Below are 23,153 nucleotides of genomic sequence, written 5' to 3' on the forward strand. Positions count from 1 at the left end.
CATTAATGATTCACAAACTTGTTACAGGTACTGGTGAATCCGGAAAATCCACCTTCATTAAACAGATGAGAATCATCCACGGCTCTGGTTACTCGGACGATGACAAGAGGGGGTTCATTAAACTCGTGTACCAAAACATTTTCATGGCCATGCAGTCCATGATCCGGGCGATGGACCTACTCAAGATCCAGTACGCCTCATCTGCGAATATAGTGAGTATTTTTATCGATGACCCTGGGCTGCCTTCTGGCCGTGTTAATTATGGTAACCAAGTGCAACTTAAAAATGTGTTGTTTCTATGCGATCCTAGGAAAAAGCAGAACTCGTGCGAAGCGTGGACTTCGAGACAGTTACAACTTTTGAAAGTCCATACGTAGAAGCAATCAAAGATTTATGGGCGGATAGTGGTATCCAAGAGTGTTACGATCGCAGGCGAGAATATCAGCTCACAGACTCCGCTAAGTAGTAAGTAGCGTCTGGCCGTGTCTTTGCCATCTACTTGCCCCTGAGGAGAGCGTATCTTTTTTCACCTCGTTCCACTCAACGTCATTGTTCGGTTAGCAGTCCCAACGTGTCCCCTAAACGAGTCGAATACGTACCCGACAAGTACAGGCCTGTTAAACACGTGTAACGTCTATCATAAGTATGAAGAATCCGTTGTAGAGTAATAATTGATAGAACGTTGAAGGTTTACAGCAACCGCTAGGCTTCTGTTTAATAAGCGATCCATTTACTCATGTGAATGGTTTACTCGATATCTGGTTGATTCAATATTTGTTCGTTGAACGAGATTATAATATTTGGGAATGACAGATATCCCGTGTATCAGGTATTGAGAACATGATGTTTCAGTTACCTATTGGAGATAGATCGCGTTGCAGCAAGGGGCTACCTCCCAACAGAACAGGACATTCTTCGTGTGAGAGTACCTACTACTGGTATAATTGAGTATCCTTTTGACTTGGAAGAAATTCGATTTAGGTATGTCTCGCCATGCAAAGGAAGACGCTGCCTGTGCCTGTGATCTACTTACATTGGACTCTTTCTGCATCGTGGCTGCATGTATTGTGACTCACCGATTTCATTGTACATGGAATCCATCATTCGTTTCGTTTCTCCTTTGTCACTGGCGTCTCACGAGTTCCATTGATACCTCCGGTTTTATGACGTGTCGTGGTTCTAAGTTCCCTTGTACGAAATTTCGTCTCTCGCGACGACGAGAAAATTTCGTGCTCTGTATGCGCAGAGAAGACACAACGCAAGGTGTTCCTCTTCTAGCGAAGGATGGACGCACACGGTCTTCTCTCGACCAATCGTATTTATTTACAAGGAACATAATAGCTTTGCGGTGAACGATGTAAACTGTCCCACTGTCAGTTACTGTGTCATAAAACTGTAAGAATAAATCAATGAACTTTGCATTTGAAAGAATTCTTACAGGCTGGGGACAACGAGCATGTGTCAAATGTTTTGCGATATTCCTCTCCTCGTAATCACCTTTAATACATGCATGGGCATGCACTATCAGACTGTGGCTTCGTTTGTTTTGCAGTTATCTTAGTGACCTAGAACGTATCGAAAAGCCTGACTTCCTTCCTACCGAACAAGACATTCTTCGGGCTCGAGCTCCTACTACTGGCATTATAGAATATCCGTTTGATCTGGACTCCATCATATTTAGGTACTAACACACATTACTTGAACTTGACTATACGTTTAGAAGTATACTATACTAACTTAGTATCGTACTAACCTGGAGTAATGGATTAGTATCAAAATACCTGTGTGAGTTTTTTTTAATACGGCTAGACACTTTTATTTTATTCCTATCGTGTTATATATTTTTTGTCTGTACATTATCGCAATACCATTTATTTATGTTAATCATTTTTTTCTCTCTCGATCATACATATGTTCATCATATATATCATATATCATGATATGATTGATCATATAGTTTCTTAAGTATTATCGCGATTTGTTGTAATATAAATAATATTCCCTTATATGTAAGTTATCAAGTATAGAAATAAACTTTATAAGTTACAGAGGTAAAATAGAAGTAGCAGGTAATTAATAAGTTATCATTGATAACGTAACGTAATAATAGTAATATGTACTATTTGTAGCTTAAAAGTTGACAAGGTGAGTGAACACGTAGATAACTTCTTATTAAAAAAAAAAAAAGCAGGATTATGTTATTTACTACATATTTTATAGCTGATTCTTCCTGTTTCGTTCTCCTTACTATTTTTTTCTTCTTTTGTTTTTTTTTGTTTTTTTCTCTTTAATTTGTATCCTACGTTTGCTTTAAATAGCTCATTGTTTGCATGTTTTTCCATGAAATTTCTGTTCAGAAAATATCATTTTGTAAATATTATGACATTTGACTAATGAATCGTATGAGTAATTTAAATTCTGAATGTGAAATTAGGAATTATTTACAAACTGCACTTAACAAATTGATAAATATCGGATAACAGTTTGCGCTTTAGTTTGATTAATATTGTAGCAAATATTTAAGTTATAAGTGAAAAGATGAACGATATTACATAAGTATATTTTACAGGATGGTAGACGTTGGTGGACAGAGATCAGAAAGAAGGAAGTGGATCCACTGTTTCGAGAATGTCACTTCTATCATCTTTTTAGTAGCTTTAAGTGAATATGATCAAATTTTGTTTGAATCAGAAAATGAGGTAAATATTATTACAATATTTCTTTCTCTTATTTTCTAGTTTACCCATATAAATCATATTATTACCTAAATCATATCATTGTAATTTGTTATTACTATTTTTCAGAATCGAATGGAAGAAAGTAAGGCTTTGTTCAAAACAATTATTACATATCCTTGGTTTCAACAGTCTTCTGTTATTCTGTTCCTAAACAAGAAAGATCTGCTCGAGGAGAAGATTATGTACTCTCATCTTGTTGACTATTTTCCTGAATATAATGGTAGGTATATAAAACTAATATTTACTTTTGGAAATTATATTGTATAATAACATTCACAACATTAAACTTATTGATGTTTGTGAATCTTTAGATTGATACGTACAACATTATATGCAATATACTGGATGTTTAGTATTGTTCACTATGTGTGAATGAAAATCTACCAGTTGATTCGAGATGTGATTTTACATAGATAGTTCTCATACAAATACATAATAAAATTCAATAATTTATTAATAAGTGTTGATAATCTTTGTAAATTTTAATATACTCGATTTAGAATGAATTTTATCTTCAAAAATGATTACGTTTCTTTATACTATTCAGAAAGATGAATTAATTTTTCAAAACACAGCAGACAATTCCATTATTGAACATTGCAAATAGATTTTTAATTTTTATATTTCTAGTTAATATAATTATTCCAACATTATACATAGATATTTGACTTTTAATTCATTTTTATTAAATCTTTATAATTCGCTACTAGTGATTTGGAAATACTTTTCATGCGGTATTTTAGCTTTAATAAATAGAAAAATAAATTGGATTACCATGTTTTGAAAAATATCGCAGAGAACTTGAACTTTCGCATATAAAATAGAAAAAAATGATTCATTCATATAGAAATAAAAATTTATTTTGGTTCAGTAGTATATAGATAGGTTCGAACTTGATGAAAATTCTTTAATAACATTTCGAATCAATTGAAAAAAATATTTTTTACTCATACTGATATTTCTCGTATAAGTTATATATTTACTTTCCCTAAAATATTTAGTAAACTTATATCTTTCCCATTTTTATAAATTATTCAGTCAATATTGTGTTTCTATTAAAAATTTTATTTATATTTATTAAAATTAATAAAAATGACTATTTATCTCTTAAAATAATATACAAGTTATAATATCATAATATTATTAAGTATATCATAAAATGTGAAACATGAAACACCTTCGGATGAATTGTCAATATGTTCAGAGAATCAGGCTTAAAATTATTTCGCATTGCTCCGGAGCATAGTATTCAGTTTATTATTAGTAAGTGAACAAGTTGTATGGTATAGGCCCTAAACAACAAGATGTACCAGCAAGGGAATTCATCTTAAAGGTGTATCTCAGTACGAATCCTGATCCTGACCGCATGTGCTACTCTCACTTCACGTGTGCGACAGGTCTGTTTAAACATAACACATCCTGGCAGAAATTGTAGATGTTTTGTAGAGAATTTTCTAAATTGAGCCAGTAACTATACATCATAAAGTTGTAACTGTATCCTTAAAGCTTATCCCTTTCTGTATTATAGAACAGCTATTTTCCGTATTTCGACATTACCTTTCATTCATTTTATCAATAATAAGTGATACAATTTTTTCTGTAAAACCATACCAGAACTTACATACATAAATAGAGATTTTAGTTTTTGCTTTAGGGAAATTTATTTACTTTACAATTGATTTTCAAAGCATTTTGACATAAACATTCCTTAGAATTTTCCAGACTTATCTAATTAGATCTAATTTAAATAATCTAATTAAAATGTGTTATATTTTCTTAATCTGATAAGAAGAAAACATATATTAAGCTTACATAAGAGATTTGTGTTTGACTGATAATAGCTTTAAAAGGTTTCTTTGAGAGTTAATAGAACTAATTGAATAATTTGTCCTTCAGTATTTATTGGATTTGGATATAAACTTCATTGATTTAGTAAACCAGATAAAGTGGATTTGATAATAGTTTCAACATCCAAAAAAAAAATTTTTTTTTCTCCATGAAAACATAATTTTTACCTTCTGTCTCTAATCTTCTCTTTAATCTTTATATATCATTTTAATGTATATTAGTTTATATATTGTAGTAAAATAATTGAAATTAATTTTAGTTTTCTGTTATTTATATTTTTGTGTTCCAAAAAGTATTTTATTATAGGTAGTATAAATCTTGTAATTTTATGTTATTAATATTAATTAATATTTGAGTTGGTTTCAATCAGATTTTAAAATAATGTCCCACTGATATTACATAATTAAAATGGGAGAAAAAAGATAATATGCGCTTGAATAAATATAAATAGAAGTAATTGTCAATTCGTATGCTTGCTTATATATTTCACAGGCCCACAAAGAGATGCCATACCTGCTAGAGAATTCATTTTACAGATGTTTGTCGAATTGAATCCAGATATTGAGAAGATTATATATTCACACTTTACGTGTGCCACAGGTAGGCTGTTAGTAATTGATGCTAATGTGCATTTGTTTTTGCTTCTTAACATTATGTATGTTGTGTAAGATAATTTGCATGTTGCCTATATTCTACAGCAGGTGCGTAATTTTTATCTTAATGGTTATTTACTTCAGGAAAATCAATCTATTTTATAGTGTCAAAAACTATTACTATTATGCAATTTAATTTTAAAAAATTCTTAATTATCTATTTTTTGAATGTTTATTATTCATCATAGTTAATAATCTAAACATACTATTAGATTGATTTTCTGTCTGATTTAATGTTTCAAATTGATATTAACATTAAAATGTGGTTTATTATTGCATGCTGCACTTATGGGATTATTCATCAGACACGGAAAACATTAAGCTTGTATTTTGTGCCGTTAAAGATACAATTATGCAAACTGCACTTAAAGAATTTAATCTTGCCTAAAGGACAATTTTTGCATTTACATATGATCTTTAATGTGTTTCTTTTATTGCGAATATATACAGATTTTTTACAAAATGACTATTAATGTTTAGTCATGCGTTGGAAAATCAGAAGTAATAATAGAGTAACATATTCTGTGTGCAAAATTTTGAGACTGCCAATCTGTTCCCTGCATAATATTGTTCACGCATAAATCATTTCAACATAATAATCAATTGTTACTGAAGTGAAATGCAGTGAAACGTAGTAAAAAAAATATTTGGTTTATTAGTATTACAGATTGAGTAAAGTAGTTTTTTTTCAGTAATATCATATTATTTCTCTAGTAAAAGAAAGTACTTTTATTTAATTAACGAAATTCAAAACAATTATCATAAGATATAATATATTTTAATCATGCAGAATACCATATAATAGAACTTAGATTAGTATGATCAATTTCATAACTGGTTTTAATTTTAATTCATAAGTGCTAAACTTACAAGGTCATTGGAAGGAATACTATGCTCTGCACAAAGTTTTAATGCATGGGTTATACAAACTATATTTATTTGCACATACTGTTTGATCGTAATGTAATAATTTCTTAAGTTTCTAAATTTAGTTAAACAAGTTTATTTTATTTTAAAAAATACTACTAAAGAATTTTATGCATTCTTTCAATAACAGCTTTCTGTAATTCATTTAACAAAGCACAGTTAAATGTGTAAAACAATAACGCACTGCTGAAAATAATTAAAGGATGATATTCCATTCATTCTGATCTTTATACCTACTTCTTGTGTTTATAAATTTTTGTTTAATTATTCTCTTAAAGTCAATTCTTATCACAGAATCATACAAGTAACATTTCAGTCTATCAAGCCTGGAGGATTTCTTTACTTCTATTTGCTTGATCGATGTAACAGAATACTTTGTAAGAGCAGTCCCCTAATTGTTTCAAGCAGTGTATATTTCACGTTTGTGGGAGTGAACATACTTTGTTCTTCAATGGCATGTGATAACTATTGCATTGCATATATAGCTTTCTTTTCTATTATATATACTTTTATAAAATTTCTGCAATTAATTGTAACTTCTCTAATTTGTTATGTTCAATCGTCAGTGATAAGGATTATAGAAATTGTTATAAATTTATGTGCTTCAGTTATTTAATTTAAATATATCATTCTGAAATATAATTAATTTCTTTAATGATTCCTATAATATAAATTATATCATATATGTGTCAGTGTTTTTGTGAATTTTTATATATAGAAGATAAAAATTGCATGTTGCATGTGTATGAATTTCAAGCTTATTCTCACCCTCCACTTAAGGGTAAGTTGATTTGTCATATACTGTTGTATTACTATTCAATGAAAGATATTAATTACTCAAAAGTTTCAACGTTTCTAAACAATTTTTAATGGTCACTAATGCTTCTTGCTTAATTAACTGATTAACTACATTATTATTGTTCAAGTTTATAAATTATAAATGTTTACACTTGTTTTCTCTTACAGATACAGAAAACATCAGATTTGTATTTGCAGCAGTGAAAGACACCATTCTGCAGTTAAACTTAAAAGAATATAATTTGGTTTAGATGGCAATACACAAAATTCAGTATGGACTCAAGAATTTTTCTTATACCCTGACCAAGGTATCAGTGTGAACTCTGTTAAGTTAAAAATGGGAAAGACGAAAAAGGCAGAAAATGAACAGTAATTTCTGGTGCCATCAGTGTACTGTCGCTGCTCCATTACAAGTGTACCAACTATTGATTAGTAAAATTTATAACGGAGGTAACAGCGATGAACAAATATGGACCTAAATCTGAGCGTTATACGTTCTTTCCTAACCTTCTCACTGTCAATACCAACAAATTGATTTAGTTTCGTACTCTATTTGTTGAATTTATTACCTTTTTATAGATTAGTTTAGTCAATCATGCCTGGCTGACTGCGTAATCGTCTAATTTTTATATAATAATACCACGAGCAACACATCAATAAACGTATAAGATAGAGTGCAGCCATGCCATAAAATGTCTGTCCAAGTGTTCATCTCAAATCAAGAGATCTCAGCAAGAAACTGAAGAGAAGAAGGACAAATGCTTTTTAATCACAAGTAGTCGGTGACACAAGTGAGAGTAATTTTAGTGCCATTTACTAGTGTGGTGTTTTCATTGCAGTCCTTTCTTAGATGCAAAAAGCCAAAGTGTTTTTTTATCTGTGCCAGAAGCAAGTCAAAGTTCTTTCTGCATGTGACTCAAATTCATAATTCATCGTATAAATATTGTTATATATAATATATAAAATGAAGCATAGATTAGCATTAAAGAAAGCAACATAAAACCAACAAGAAGGAAATTTTACCACCCTTCAATATTAAGAAATTATTAGAATACATCTGTTTGATGTGATTTTAGGTAATTTAGGAGGTGAAAGGTTGCAGATTCTTCTGCTGTCTTTTTTCTCCGTAGGCTGTGTAAAAAATGCGAGGGCTGCGATCTTATACCATACAGTTATAAGTCTGCAATTTACGAACGACGTAAAAGTCTTAATCACAACACTGGTTTTCCTTTCATCCAGCCCTCGCTTATTGACACAGCATCGTGTAGCTAGGGACATGGTTTAAGAACGTATGGCCCTAGCTCGCATTGTATCCATATTACAGTGTATGTATGTATCAACTGCTCACTGCCTGCGCTCGCTCATGCTGGCTAGCGCGCTGCCCACTGCTTGTATTCTCTAATGGTTCAATTAACTGCTGTTTGTGCCACCTTTTGATGTTCTACCGAAAGAATATTTGTATAAAGGTGATAGAAACTGCTTTGCACAAACCTAGAGAGTACTTGCACAATAAACGTTATGGTGTTGGTCAAATCAATGAATTAGGGTGTGACGTCTGGACATGTATATCCTGAATGTCTAACCTTGATACTGCTAACACTTCACGCGCACTGGGCAGCGTATGTCATACCCACTTTGGTTGAAACACTGAGTTTATATGAAAGAAAAAATATATAAATACATTGAATAAAATATAATATTAAAAGATAACAACAAATAATATTGAATAATAATATTAATATAATAATATTAATAATAATAATAATATTAATAACAACACAATATTAATTTCATTGTTTAGTTAGTTTTTAGGGAATGAATGGTTAAAGAGTGTGAGGGAGAAAAAACAAATTCGAAGTGAGGGAAATGGTAGTAAAGATGAAAGAAAAAGAGAAATGGAGGGAGGAGAAGAGGATGAGAGTCAGAGAAAAGAAGACATAGAGGGAGAGAGTGGTGAAAGAGAGAGAGAGAGAGCGAAAAGGGAAGAGAAAGAGAGTGAGATAGATAGAGATAGAGAGAGAGAGAGAGAGAGAGAGAGAGAAAGGGAGAAAGAATGGGAATGAGAGAATGAATTTAGTTGCATGATATGTATGCAGAATGTATGAAACATTTTAACAAAAGTTAAAAATTGATTGAGACGAACAGGTTTTCTTTTGCCTGATTCTGAATGTAAGATTGACATGCGAATATGTGGCTATAGTTCATTTGTAAATCTTTTTTTGTCGAAAGTATACATTTTTCTTAAAGCATAATATGTTGAGTATTCTTTCTGTGTGTATAAAATGTAAGCATATATTATGCTCTAAATGAGATCAATGTTTCTAACTTATTTATAATAAATAATATACATTAATGATAAAAATAAATGCATTTTATGACAGTCATATCAATGCATGATACCGCATTTACTCCGTATATTTACCTGAAAATATAGTGATCCTTGAGTAAAATAATAATCCCTGATCCTGTTTATATGAAAAAAAGTGTTTAATTATGTATCTTAATAAAGAAGTTATATTTAAAGTTTATTAAGTTATATTTTGTTTTCGTTATGTAAGAGCTGTTACCGTTTATTAAAAAAAATATATTTTCGTTCAAGAGTGTGCTGTGAAATTCTTATTACCGCTTTTTACATAATCTTATTATAATACATAACAATTAAATCGAATGGAAATTTTATTCATTTTATTTATTATAAATTACCATACCACTTCTTATTTAAGAAATTATTTCAACGAATTAAATTTATACAAAAAAAAGTAGTAGTTATTCACATTTCTAATTATTTGAATCTTTCAAACTGGTTAACTGTAATTCCTTTAATCATTCACTGATTTGAATAGTTAATTTTACTATTTAAAAAGTAAATAACATTTTACATATCAAATAATACGTAGTGTATAATAACATCGTTATTTTGAAAGTTCAAAAATTACCATTTTATTAATGTAACGATATTTTTATAAGAAAAAGAGATAAGATTTTATAACAAAATGTTCTAATCTCTATATCTGTGCAAGAAATGATTAACAAGCACATTTTATGCAGCATTTTAACTATATGCTATATATGTTATATGTGTTACATAAATTTTGTTTAAAATACGTGATATAATCAAATCATCTTCGTACATAAACAGAATGGTAATATATTAGTAAACTGCAGATTTATAGGAAATTCAAAATTGCTAAAATCCACATAATATACAAAAATATAAAAATATAAGTGCAAAATATCCAAAGTATAGTAGTTATTATAATATCCAGTGGATGAAATAGACTTCTACTTAGACTTCGTTTATTTAATTAGCGTTATAAAAGTACGCATGAAAATCCGCAGTTTATATATTAGCCGTGAGTTATTAGGGATTTGTAATTGGCGCACAAAATGGTAGCCATACTACGTACACCAATGAGAATACGGGCCGCCTAGCGGCGCATTTTCAAACATCACGTCATTCTCTTAAGGCGAAAATGTCACACTGTGAAAAGGATGTTGATGCGGTAAGGAGAAACAGCGCGCGCGCAACGTGTACGGACAGCGTTATCGTTTCTGCAAGTATAGTCCTGCGGAGGATCATCGAAAGGACTACACCCCTACAGTAGATTGAGTTGAGCTTTGTTCCTCGAGTCGACTCCTACAGTGAATAAAGGCACGCAAGTGAAAAGATGAGTCTTCTACTAGAAGAGGAGGAAATTGACGAGTGAGTGTTTCTGTGGCTTGCAATTATATTTTCTACGTTTAAGTTTCGACTCTCCTGAAATGAGAGTTACTTCCCTTTTGGTTAAGCTTGTAATAAGGGGCTTGGCAGCGTCTGTAACTCATTTTATGAAATAAGAAGCTTTTCTCGCGTAAATGTTTATATCTCGACAGTTGTTAAGGACAGGTTGACCAAAGTAAAGTAGTTTGCGCGATTGTGTATTCATTACATTTCTTTCGAAACTTTGCGAGATCGCTGTATGAGCTACAAGTGTACGAGGGTCCATGTGATTTTAGAAATCCAATTTTTCTTTGTACATTAATTTATAAACATGCATATCACATGTAACCTACTTAACAATTAATCGTGTTTCTACTCGTGATGTCTGCATTTCTTAAACATTTGAAATATAAAATAAATTTTCCCAATAATAGAAATGAATAAGAGGAAGGGCAAATTTAAGACGGTTAGTTGATTACATGGAATTATGGGAGTAATGAAATTGCGATACTGGTTAAATTTTTTGCGCTTTTATTGCGTAGAAATATTACGTTTTTATAAATTTTCTTGATTTCACAAATAGCCTGCTGACATTTATGATATTTATAATAGACTTAATATTTATTAGGAAATAAGAATGAATTCGTAATATTAAAAAATATTAGAAAGGTTAGTTTCTTGGAGAAGTATTATTGAATTAATATATAGATAGAAAATATAGATAAATGTCATGTGAAATAATTCGATAGATAAAATAAATACGATTTTATGAGAAATATTACACCGTAGAGCTAACGCATTAATAAACAACTTAATTTAAATACGAAAATTAAAACGTATAGAAAACGAAATATGTATTAGTTATTAGTTGTATATATTTAAATATTCCCGAAAACGAATTAAGATGGAAATAATTGAAAGACGTAAATTAGATTTGACATTTACTTTAGCTATCACTGGTCAGCAACGAAGTGGACGATCGATGTGATAGGTTTAACCATGTATTGTGTGTCATGCGTATATCATTTCTTTTTTGTCCTCGAACTAATCACCCGTGTGCTCGTTCAAATGGGAACGGCCAAGTTATTTAGGACACCCTAATTAATTAATTTGATTAAATAATTCGGATGTATTAAGGCCTCAATCGATTCACCTTGAATTTCATGGCATATACTTTCCATTATTGGAGTACCAAATGAGAGCATTTGCTGCATAACCCTGATTAAGTTGAACACGAATGCTTTAATGCTTTTAACGATAAGCGTAACTTTTACCATTGGTGTTTTTTAGTAGATATAGGTAATCTTTATATAGGTGTAAATTTTGGCATTTATCGGATAGATTCTGCGCATTGATAATCATTGATAGAAGACAGGACTTTAATTCAAAAATAATTTCAAAAATAATTATTTTTTAATCGATAAAAGTGTATATCGCCTTAATTGTGTATTATAGATTGTATAAATGTTTTGCATCGTATCGTCAACTATGAGTATGGTAAATTCTAATTAAAATTGTTCTTCCTTTTTCTGTTACGTTTTGTTAAATTACAGAGAAGTTTAATTAAATAATTTACGGTTATTTTAATAATTTAATAATTTAATTACGGTAAATTTAATAATTTACACGGTAGTCGTGTATTATTAAAACACGTAATGTTCTCGATAGAGCAAATCAAATCTATAAACGTTGTTTAATTCTAAATGCAAAATAAGTTTGTGAAAAGTTTGGAAATTTTTACATTTCTTTCTTCTTTTTGCTTTCCCTTTAACTGTTGAATTTTATCTTTGATTTTTCGCATTGCAACTGTAAAATACATACCTTACAAATATTTTAAAATTATTTACAACTACATTTTAGGAATATGTTCTCTATAAAAGCTTGTAGGAAATCGACTCTTTGATCTCTAACACGTTATTTTGTTAAATACGTTATTTGCAATTATTATTTGCATTTTAATTAACCAACTTATTTCTTAGATAACGTTATTTATATCTGTCCACTGATAATATAAATACGAACAAGAACGTCGACTCTCACTTTCTTCTTTAAAAATTTTAAACAAAATTTTAAGCGTAGACAATTACCTAACATTATCAGAATACAGAGAATTTTTAAACATATTTTTCTATTATAGGTAAATTACCAGAAAAATTAATTTGTAAATAAAACTACCTTTATTTACTACGTTATTATAAATAAATCATTTAACCTGGGGGTTTTAGTTCACACAGAGAAGAGTTTGAAAAATTTTGTAAAGAGCAACTTCTGGAAACTTTTAATTAATATCAGCTATGTATGCATGGTAACGCGAGACTACTAAGTTAATGGTACTAATGTAACTAACAACAGCGCACTATTTACTTCCAGAGTTTCTGCATGATATATTCAAAAGTTATGTGATAATTTTGAAGTTAACTCATTTGTAACGTACCTTTTATCAAACTAGAATCGCATGGTATCGACGTCCGAATACGATCAATTATTCTAATATTAGATTATTGCGTAATAAATGTCTCTTTTCCACGAGTCTCCCATTTCAGTCAGTTCTCAATTATAAAATATCTCACATTTCTTTCTACTTATATATCATTCTATTTCGGTAGCTATAGTCTATGCTTCTTCTGTCTGTTGATTTCACAATAATTTTAATGTTATTTGTGTTTTTTTTTTTTTTTTAAGTCCAAGGTATGGAAACGTGACTTTAGAACCATTTTTATCTATTAATATGCAAAAAATAGATCTATACATTTGCACATAGCAACTTTGGAGTACTGGAGGAAATATTAGATTTTCGTGAAACTGAAATTAACTAACTTGTCTCATTGTAAAACAATTCGTGTTTACTGATTGCCTTTTATCTCGTAATTAATACTTACATTGTGACAGTTTAATAGATTATAATCTTTGTTCCATCTATGTTCGATCTTTTTGCACTTTGACTAATTTATCGCATCTTCGAGCCACGTGTACGATTACAATGTAATCCGATATTAACGTGAAATTAACGTGAAGATTATTTAAGATATATGTCGTCGTATTTCTTAATTCTAACACGAAAAGGTTCGACAATATTATTTTGCTAATCAACTAGCGAACTCGCAGGAAGTTTCGATTACATTCAGTTGATTAAATTTTGGCCGAAATTAGAATTTTCTATACTTCAGGTTCCTTAAGATATCTACGTAATTAAATTATTTAAGCTATTCATCGCATGTACGAAGATTAAATGTTGATACTCTTAAGAAAATTACGTATTTTTCGTGTTTTTATTCTTTCGTAAATTTATCGTGCTTTTATATCTCTTTTTTACTCTCCTACATAATATACGTTTTCTTTTGTTTTCTGAAATATTCACGGAATATTTTTCGCACGCAATATCCGTGATAGTCGCGCGATATTTAACCTTAACAATAACGTTTCACCGTTCATAAACATCATCTTCGTAACTTCCGTAGATTTTTCCTAACCTCTCCTAACTTGGATAATTTTTCAATTTGTTATTCTGTTCTTCGCTTTTGATTTTTGTATGGACGAATAAGGAAATTGGCGAGCTGAGACGTAATATTCGAAAGTCTTTTAAAAGTTTGTTTTAACTTTGATTGTTAAGTGTCTTGCAGATGTCGTGACAAGCTTTCTCGAATATTCGTCTCTCGTATCTCTCATATAGTAAATGTACAAGTTTTCTTATGCGACATAAGCGAAGCATCTTTATCGCAAAATAATAAATTGCATCAATATGTGAAATTATAACTTTTGGAATTGCAATTTTGCTGGACTCGATATTTCGAAAATAATGCAGAATTTCATAGCTAAAAATTCGTTGTGGAAATACTTTCTTCGTATGTATATATAATTCATTGACTAATCAAAAATTACAAACGTAATTCATCGACTAGTTAAAAATTTCCCACTTAAAATGGAGAAAGGGAATTTTTTTAAGTGCACCTTCTGGCTAAGAGCATCGACGCTTTCATATTAACAAGAACTGAATTTTAATTTTTTTGCGAGATACTCCAGTGCATAAAGCGTACGCTAAAAATAAAAGAAGGTTACCTGTTTTAATACGTTACGGCAGCAATATAGCTAACGCGTGTATCAAGTTCGTATCAGTGCAACGTGATACCGTTTTATTTGGAAACCCAAGTTACGTAAAGCGACCTTCTCGTTGTGCCCATAAAAAGTTACGCGAATATGGATTGTGCTTTACCTTTGTTGGTTCTGTATCGTTCTTATGGAACAGTCGAGTTGTTCCTTCTTTTCATGTCTTTGAATATTAACATTTTACCGACAGATAGCCGATTAATCGGTTTTTGTCGCCAACGCTTACCGACTGGGAGCTTATCAATTGGCTTTTTGTCGCCGATAATCTTTCTCATTATTTGAATAGTAATAACTAGTAACTTACCGTTCGCGATGAACGAAAAGAATGGAATTGGAGAGTCTAAACCGAAACAGAATCTGCGCCTGAGCTGCAGGTCAAACATACGTATGCTGTTGAATCGCTAGCGGTCGGTAAAGTTTTAACGAAAAGAGAGGAGAGAAGTGACGCCATTAAAAATTGCCGCCATTTATGTAAGGGGTATGCAATTGCGTGACAACCTCTAAATGTTTCCGCAGAGAATTCAGCAATGTTTTTCGCTTTCTAATTTGTAAAAGTTAAGAATAATTTTTAGCAGATGAATTTATTGCTAGGTTTCCCGAATAAATTATCAGCTAATTGCGATAATTCCTGCGCTATTCGTTATGTTCTTCATTCATATTTTCACTGGATAGGAATAGGTTAGGAAGAGGTAACGCAAGTCTTTTCATCCTCAAAAATGTATCTCTTATTTCGAACGTTGTTTTGCATTGTAGAAGGATTTCTTAGCCTAGTCGTTAAAAGATTTGCAGATAGTATAACGCATGAGTATGAATAAAATATCAAAGAGAACTAAATAAGGCAGATTTTAAGTAATAAAATAATGCTATATCTTCGCTGATTTTTTTTATAAAATTAATTTTGACAGACATTTGACACAACAGGAGTATTTTTAACCAGCAAGAATCTGCTAGAGTGCGCAGGAAAAATCAATAAATATACACAATTCTTTATTTATTAACATGTAAATACATTAAGGGCAACATGTAATTACTGAACATACTAAATTACTAAATATCTTAAAAAGACAATATATATGGTAAATACTATATATATATATGTAATTATAAAATGGAATATATATACACGTACATATGTATTTAGAATATTTACATATAATATTTACCCGCAAACACATTAAATTATTAAATGTATTAAAAGCTACATATATGGCAAGTACTACGTATATATAATTATGGAATAAAATATATATACAATTTATTTAGAAAATAATTATATATTCTATTCTATAATTGCGTATATGTAGTATTTACGTGTAACTTTTAATGTATTTAGTAATTTAGTATTATAAAATTTTGAGATAATTCAAAATAAGGTAGAGTAAATATTTTAATGATTAAAAGAGTATCATATTTTTGTGATCTTAAAAAATGTTTAAAATGTTTTTACTACTTTTGTGCCATTTAAGAGGAACGTCACTCAAATGACATACTGATTTTTACGATATTATACAAATATATAATATAAGCAAAAATATTCTTTCCCTAAATTTCGGATCGACAACGTATTTTCTGAAATATCTGGCAAACTACCAGAGCAATGGTGTAATGAATTTTCTGTTCTCTAACGACGATACAAACAGATTTTCCAAAAAATCTATTTACTGAGACATCACATTAAAAAACATACAAAAGGTCGTTTCTTTCATTTCCAATGAAATATTTCTCTCATCATGTTGCTGATATTCGAAACGTTCAACAAAACGTGTTCCGTTATGTAAATAAGTAATTAATTAATCTGTCGCGTTGCAAAATACATACGCGTATTTTCTGCTAAAATAATCTACATATTATCGTCGTGCTAGATACATTATTTGTGTGTAGATTCTATTTGACAACATATCCTCTCTTTGGACAGATAATAATTGCAATGGACGATAACTTCGATGTTTGCCCAGCAACCTCGAAAGCCAACGGTTCTATTCAAAATTTTGTTTCGCACTGTTTACCATGAATGTATAGCATAGTCGCCGCACCCTCTCGTGTATCTGATTCTTCGGTCTCTATGACAACGAGGGTCGAACGTCGGGATCATCTGTTGTGTTTCAAGAGGGTGAGAAGCGATCCGATTTGAAAAATGTCGCTTCATATGGAGCTATAATGCTTCTGAATGCAGCTGAATAAAAAAGCTAGGCATTTGCAAGATCAACGAGAATTCGTGGAAAAAAGTTCGCGAATTTCCGACGCATCGGACATCTGTTATCGCAAAACAAGACGAACCAATGTATCGGAAAATAAGTTTAGCATTAACGAAATTCAAGATATAAGAGTTTCGAGGAATTAAAACGACGTTTGAAATTTCATCGATTATGAAGTATCGACAGAGTGGACACGCTGAATGTTTTTTTCTTCTTCCTCTTTCGTATAGGTTTTAACGCCGCATCAAATGCGCGTATTTGGTTACTAGCGATAACAATACGAGCAGGGAGAGATTTACTAGTTAGAGTTTGCTAAATAATTCGAGAAAGGAGAAAACGTGTTTTGATAAAAAATGTGCGCTTAACAGAATTTAGGTAGATAACGACTTAAATATAAACCAATATGAGAAAACGAAATTGAGGATTATGTTTTTTGGGTCTTATTGTGATTCATCTTTCTTAGAAATTTGATGACATCTGATATGTTTCAATTTCGTATAATACGCGAGCATATCCGGATACCTGGAAACTTACAATCCACTTGACGGATCTTCGAGTCTCGAACGAAAGAATGTTACTCTTCTTTTTCGACTTATTTTTGCATGTACAATCACCATTCGACCGCTTGTACCATGATTTTCGAGACACCCCGTATATAACTGGCATAGATCTTCAGAAATTAAATTTTCATTTCAGACGAGGAAGTTGTAAAAAGCGACGTTTACTTTCTTCTTCGCGATTTCAACCAACTGCAACATTTTCAACAATTTTCTTACACAACATCGTAGTAAATTAATTCTTCTAACTCGTCAAAAAAACATCAAGTCGTTTCAACATTTATGCTGTTTTAAAAAGTGTACGAATACTTTCCGCATCCATAGTATGTACACATACAGCGTACAAGAGTCTTGAAAATAGAATTTACATAATAATAAGCTTATTACGCGCATTTAAAAATTGCATGCTTAGTTTATTACGCGCATCTTACAACGAAATGCGTAAAGTTACGAAATTTCGATACATTAAGAATCGTCAATAAAACGCAAATGTGTCTTTGTATTTCAGTGTTTTTGTTTGAATCGGCGTGTCATGCTTTTTTCGTATCATCACAAATAAGAGAGTAATTAAAGATGACAGAGTCAGGTATATCAGGACACCCTGTATATGCATGGAGATTCAGATATTCCATGGCGGTTTCACCGAACCTTATCGATTTCCACTTTCTGTCGCATTTCCGTAGACGGAATAGGTACAAGGTGACGATACACGTGAACGAATAAAAGTAGCTTTGAATAGAAATTCAGTTATTTTCGTACTTATCAATTCTATTGGTTTTTTAATTAAACTTTGGAGAAATAAATATGACACGCTACTAGAAATGTTTATTTCTCTTCTTTGCAGAGGGAAATGTCATCTATGTTATTTGCAGCTTTATTGATTTTCTTTTCTTTTTTTCTTCTTTTTACTTTTATCTCGCATTTCGTGCCACTGTAGCTACTTAATATTCTCACGTCTGTGAGAACTTTTCTGCTAAAGAAATAAAGTATAGAGTGAAGTTTTTATCAGCGTGTAAGTTGTATAATAATAATTAGTAATAATTGTGGAAATATTATGGTAAGGTTTAGTAATTAGCTATATATGGCTCTTGATGTTATTTTCTTCTTGTTAATTATACTTTGTTATATTATAATAATATTATCAAATATATATTAAAGATTATTGCTTATTGTCAAATTTGCTGATTATATTCGACAGAGAAAGATATCGTATTAAGTCCTTTGATAACAGAAAATGATCGTTTTGCCAGATAATGCCTTTGTTTTATGCTCGGAACGTCGAAGAAATTAAGTTCAGATAAAAAACATAAATCAAAAAATAAAAAAAAATCAATAGAAATGCGAATAACATAGATGACATTTACTACTACAAAAAAACGAAATAAACATTTCTAGTAACGTGTCATATTTATTTCTCCAAACTTTAATTAAGAAACCAATAGAATTGATATGTACGAAAATAAGTGCATTTCTATTAAAAGCTACTTTTATTCGTTCACGTGTATCGTCACCTTGTACCTATGCAGAATGTTGTTTACGTAAGACGCTCATATTAGGAAAAATAATTACACATGAATCAGATACTAATGAATTAATTAAATATGAAGAAGGTGGTACAATATAATTTCTAATTTCACTTGTAGATTTTAGATTGAAACATCGTAAACATAGTTACAGCTATCTAAAAATAAGGCCTTTTCTCAGAATATACAAAATTCTATGAGTATCTATTGTCGAACGACGGTAGCGCAGTGGTTAGCGCCTTAGGTTACGAACGTTTCGGAACCCGGGTTTCAAATCCCGGCGACCGAAATTCCGATTTTTCTTCCACGTATCTAAATTAGAAAGAAATATAGCAGTACCCCAGCAACCGACATCTTGCACCAGCAACAACAACTATCACGACCTACATTCACCTCAGTAATTATTATATAAAATAATTACACATAATTATGTATCCTAATTTAGAATTTCTAACACGAATCATCTGATTTTCGCTCCTCAAAATAATTAATATCTGTTGTTCAACCCTTAATATACTTTCATCATTCTATATTCTCATTTGTTGCTCTATGTTGCGGCCTCTCAACTATAGATGGCCATCAGTCTCGTTGCAACTGTTCAATTAGGGTTGCAAACCTTGAACAAAATTAACGCTCAAGGTAGAGGGGGAGATTTAAAGACTTCTACTATGCTTGTAATTTCTATGTTTATTTCACGTGTTCTAGTATAAACGTGTGTAAGAGTTATGAAATGTGTAAGAAGTAAATAAGTAAATTAACGTAACTAAGAGAATTTAAATGTAATCAAAAGCGTGCTGAATATCCTGCTTCTCTCGAAGCACCTGGTGCTTATATTCCGGATATCAGTCCAGGACGTTTGTCTTCGTCGATGTTTTTCCTTGTGAGATGGGAATCTGTGTATATATATATCGAGTTTTTTTTAGCATTGGCGTTAGGGGCGTTTAACGAACCTTCATTTGGATTTAGCCATTTTTTTTTGTATACAAGATAGTTAATGGTACAAATATGAGTATTACAAAATAAAGTTCACTAACAATAAACAATTTCACTACACAATAATAAGTTCTCACTAAAGACTTATATTATAATAATAATGATTACTTAGTCACTAAATGAATATAATAATAAATTTACAAGATGATTACGTGACTATTACAGAATTTGATAATTAAACATGACGATTACATACTCGAGATGCTAATGACAATAATCTTAGGTTCAATAACGAATACACAGTCAACAGGATAGCAAATGCGCTTACTTGTCAAAAGTCCAAGTCGAACCAAACTTATGTACTTTTCTATATATCTCTCTGTACCCCTTGGGTCAACTATATTTTTAAGGAGAGCTATACAACTGCCTCTTTTAGGTAAAAACGTCCATCCCGTGACTGTGGCTTAGCGACCAGATGTGTCACTTCGAGCCCAAGCCTAATTCTCATAAATCTCGGGCAAACATAATCGGATTAAATCATAAACAACTACTTCTAAGTTTTATTATTTAAGGATAACTATAATAAAAAGTCTAGATTAAAGTATTGGGGATTTTCCCAAAAATTTCCCAAAGGAAGGCCCCGATGTTCTTTCATCTCCGACATATATAATGTTTATTGGCCAAGAAAAATATTTATTTATTAAACAAGAAACTTCTGTTTGAAAGTGGTTTTGGTAAAACATAGCCATACAACATTTTCTGTCGGGTTTACATTTTTAACATTACAATTTATAATTGAACTTAAGTAGCTCAAAAACGGTACTTTTATACGATACTGTCTTTTCTTTCTTCTTCTGACCTGAAAACGGTCGCAAAACAACACAGATCGAATGGGGATCTGTCTGTCTAATCCTATGACTGTCGAACTGTCGTAGGTGTCTCGTAGGTGATGCGTCTTGCGCGTACCTGGTCAAAGGGTGCGTAGCGTAACGCGCCATCAGGACATCATCCGGTGGTCTATTGTCGAGCTCCCATCTGGTGTCGAAGTTTATGACGCGTGGTTTGCTGTTGAGCGGATCCATCGACCGCTTAACCCTTTGCCGCAAAATTAACGCTCGAGGTGGAGGGAAATTAACCCCTTGACGTACAAATAAAATGGAATTTGATGCGTTCGAAGAATACTATTTAATCTGGTTCAACTGAACAGTTATACGCAAGCTTAGAAACAGAACATTTTATTTCGAAAGTTATTTAATCAGGTTGATATATAATGTTAATGGACAGTAACTAAGTAACATTATAAAATAATAAATGAATAATTCTATTGTTGAGGTTATTAGACGTGCGTGGATAAATTATAAAGTAGAAAATATATTTTAATACAGGTGTTTTTTTTTTTTTTTTTTTTTATAATTTATTTTGGTTTTTACAATTTGTCCTGAAGGACATTTGGTAAAGTATTATATCTTAATTATTAGGAAAAAAAAAAATAAAAAAAATATAGCATGTGGATGGCTATCCCCAGCGGGGTGCCATTTTCGTGTTTGAGAAGTGTAAGTACAGGTAGGAATATAATTTGAGCTGGTTCTGATCCGCACGCTAGCAATGTTACCCTATGACTGAAAGCCCCAAAGCCATCATCGCCTGTCCACTGCCTATGGGTTGCCTTCGTCCCAATCTATTGTCCATACGTTGTCGGTATGTGCTTGAGAAAAATAAAAAGATCAGATGTAGAGTTTTCTTAGAAGTGGTCACTTCAACATCTATAAAGTATGATACATTTCAAAACATTCTGGAACACGTAGAGGAACTAGACATGTTTTACACTGCCACGTTGTTTCGCTTCTTATATTATTTTTTACGCACACATGGCATCTTTTCGCAGGATGTTCCTTTTTATTAGTCGAAGTTATATGTTCAGGAAAATGTGCCCAATGTTTTGCCTGTAGCCGAGTTGGACACTCACTTTGCCACGATCTACCGCGTGTCGAATAATTAGGAAGAGACAGATTGTGTAGCATATCTTCTGCGATATTCCATCGAAAATTTACAATCGATTGCTTTGTTGAATTAGGCAACTTAGGATACAGGACATAAGCGTTATAAATAGATAGAAGAATATTTGAAATAAAACAGAATCGATGAGTCTTCTTTCTTTCTGGACGTTCTTCACGTCTCAAAGTCTACTATGGCACACGAAATGGATGACATCTAGACGTCATTGTATGCCTAGGGGTTCAAGATTTCTAGTATGCTTGTGATTTCTATGTTTATTTGAAGTGTTTAGTATAAACGATAGAGTATAAAACGTAACTAGTAATTAAGTAAATAATTATAATTATTTTTTCATTTCTTTTCATTTGTTGTCAACAACTTCTCAATAATCCACATTCGATCGTTTTCTTTCGACGCACTGGCAGCATACGTTTCTTGTTCAGAGTTTTTCTTTTTTTCATAAAAATCGAATATAATATCCATAAATTGTGTCTCCATCAGGGAAAAGTTGACGAATATGGTCTGCGATTATCTGGAACTGTCATTGGATTCTGAACATTCTGAAATTTTTGGAGAAGTTGAATAGAAATAAAAATACACATTACCAAAAGCGTCTACTGTCAAGTAGCTAGGAATTTAATTCCCAAAAGACGCAGGAATTACCAGAAATTAATTCACGGCGATTTCTTTGGTTTTTTGGCACAAAATTTGGTTCAGAAAGTTTCTAATTTTGATGAAAATTTATCAGGAATTAAAGTAAATATTGATGATAAATTTTCAGTATTAGAAACCTTTCAACTTCTCTTCTCAGAAAATATACTTAAACATATTGTGAGAGAAACTAACAATTATTTTACCACGAGAACTTCACACAGTAATGTCCCATTGCCATTGGCTGCCCAGAGAGCAATTCGTTTCTCAACGCTCACATGTTCAGGGTTAACATGCTAATTTACTTGTCCGAGTTGTAAACTTTATAATGTGTCGTGTGAGAAATTCCAACTGCCAAAAAATAGCAGGTGTGTTATCGTAAACTGAGGACAACCTTAAATCTTCAACACTCTATACTGCAGTTATATACTTAAATAATAAAAAGGAATCAGCAGGATTTATGTTATCCTTTTGGTTGCAAATAATATATCTACCTTCATAATATGATATATTAATGTTATATTAATGTAA

The 23,153-nt window shown here is 31.3% G+C and overlaps 2 protein-coding genes across 9 annotated transcripts in view; both read left to right on the plus strand.

Annotated features, from left to right (window-relative positions):
- Positions 1-9,346, plus strand: part of LOC132909012 (guanine nucleotide-binding protein G(q) subunit alpha) — a 67,657-nt gene extending 58,311 nt beyond the window's left edge. Inside the window, exons 2-9 of one of the 8 annotated variants that reach the window (XR_009658476.1) lie at positions 28-212; positions 311-465; positions 853-981; positions 2,570-2,699; positions 2,805-2,958; positions 5,079-5,186; positions 7,133-8,914; positions 8,969-9,346. Coding sequence is in view for 6 of the 8 variants with exons in the window: in XM_060963593.1 (XP_060819576.1) it covers positions 28-212; positions 311-465; positions 853-981; positions 1,553-1,681; positions 2,570-2,699; positions 2,805-2,958; positions 5,079-5,186; positions 5,545-5,627 (1,073 nt within the window). In the remaining 2 variants the exon portion in view is untranslated. Of the gene's footprint in view, positions 1-27; positions 213-310; positions 466-852; positions 982-1,552; positions 1,682-2,569; positions 2,700-2,804; positions 2,959-4,027; positions 4,136-5,078; positions 5,187-5,544; positions 6,813-7,132 lie in introns of those variants that run through there. The other 7 variants (XR_009658477.1, XM_060963593.1, XM_060963592.1 and 4 more) reach the window with 7 other exon arrangements.
- Positions 9,347-10,442: 1,096 nt separating this feature from the next.
- Positions 10,443-23,153, plus strand: part of LOC132909010 (uridine phosphorylase 1) — a 49,453-nt gene continuing 36,742 nt past the window's right edge. Inside the window, exon 1 of the mRNA XM_060963585.1 lies at positions 10,443-10,667. Within this exon, the coding sequence (XP_060819568.1) occupies positions 10,633-10,667 (35 nt within the window). The 5' untranslated portion in view covers positions 10,443-10,632. The remainder of the gene's footprint in view (positions 10,668-23,153) is intronic.

Source organism: Bombus pascuorum, chromosome 7 (genome assembly GCF_905332965.1).
Source record: "Bombus pascuorum chromosome 7, iyBomPasc1.1, whole genome shotgun sequence".
Taxonomy (NCBI): domain Eukaryota; kingdom Metazoa; phylum Arthropoda; class Insecta; order Hymenoptera; family Apidae; genus Bombus; species Bombus pascuorum.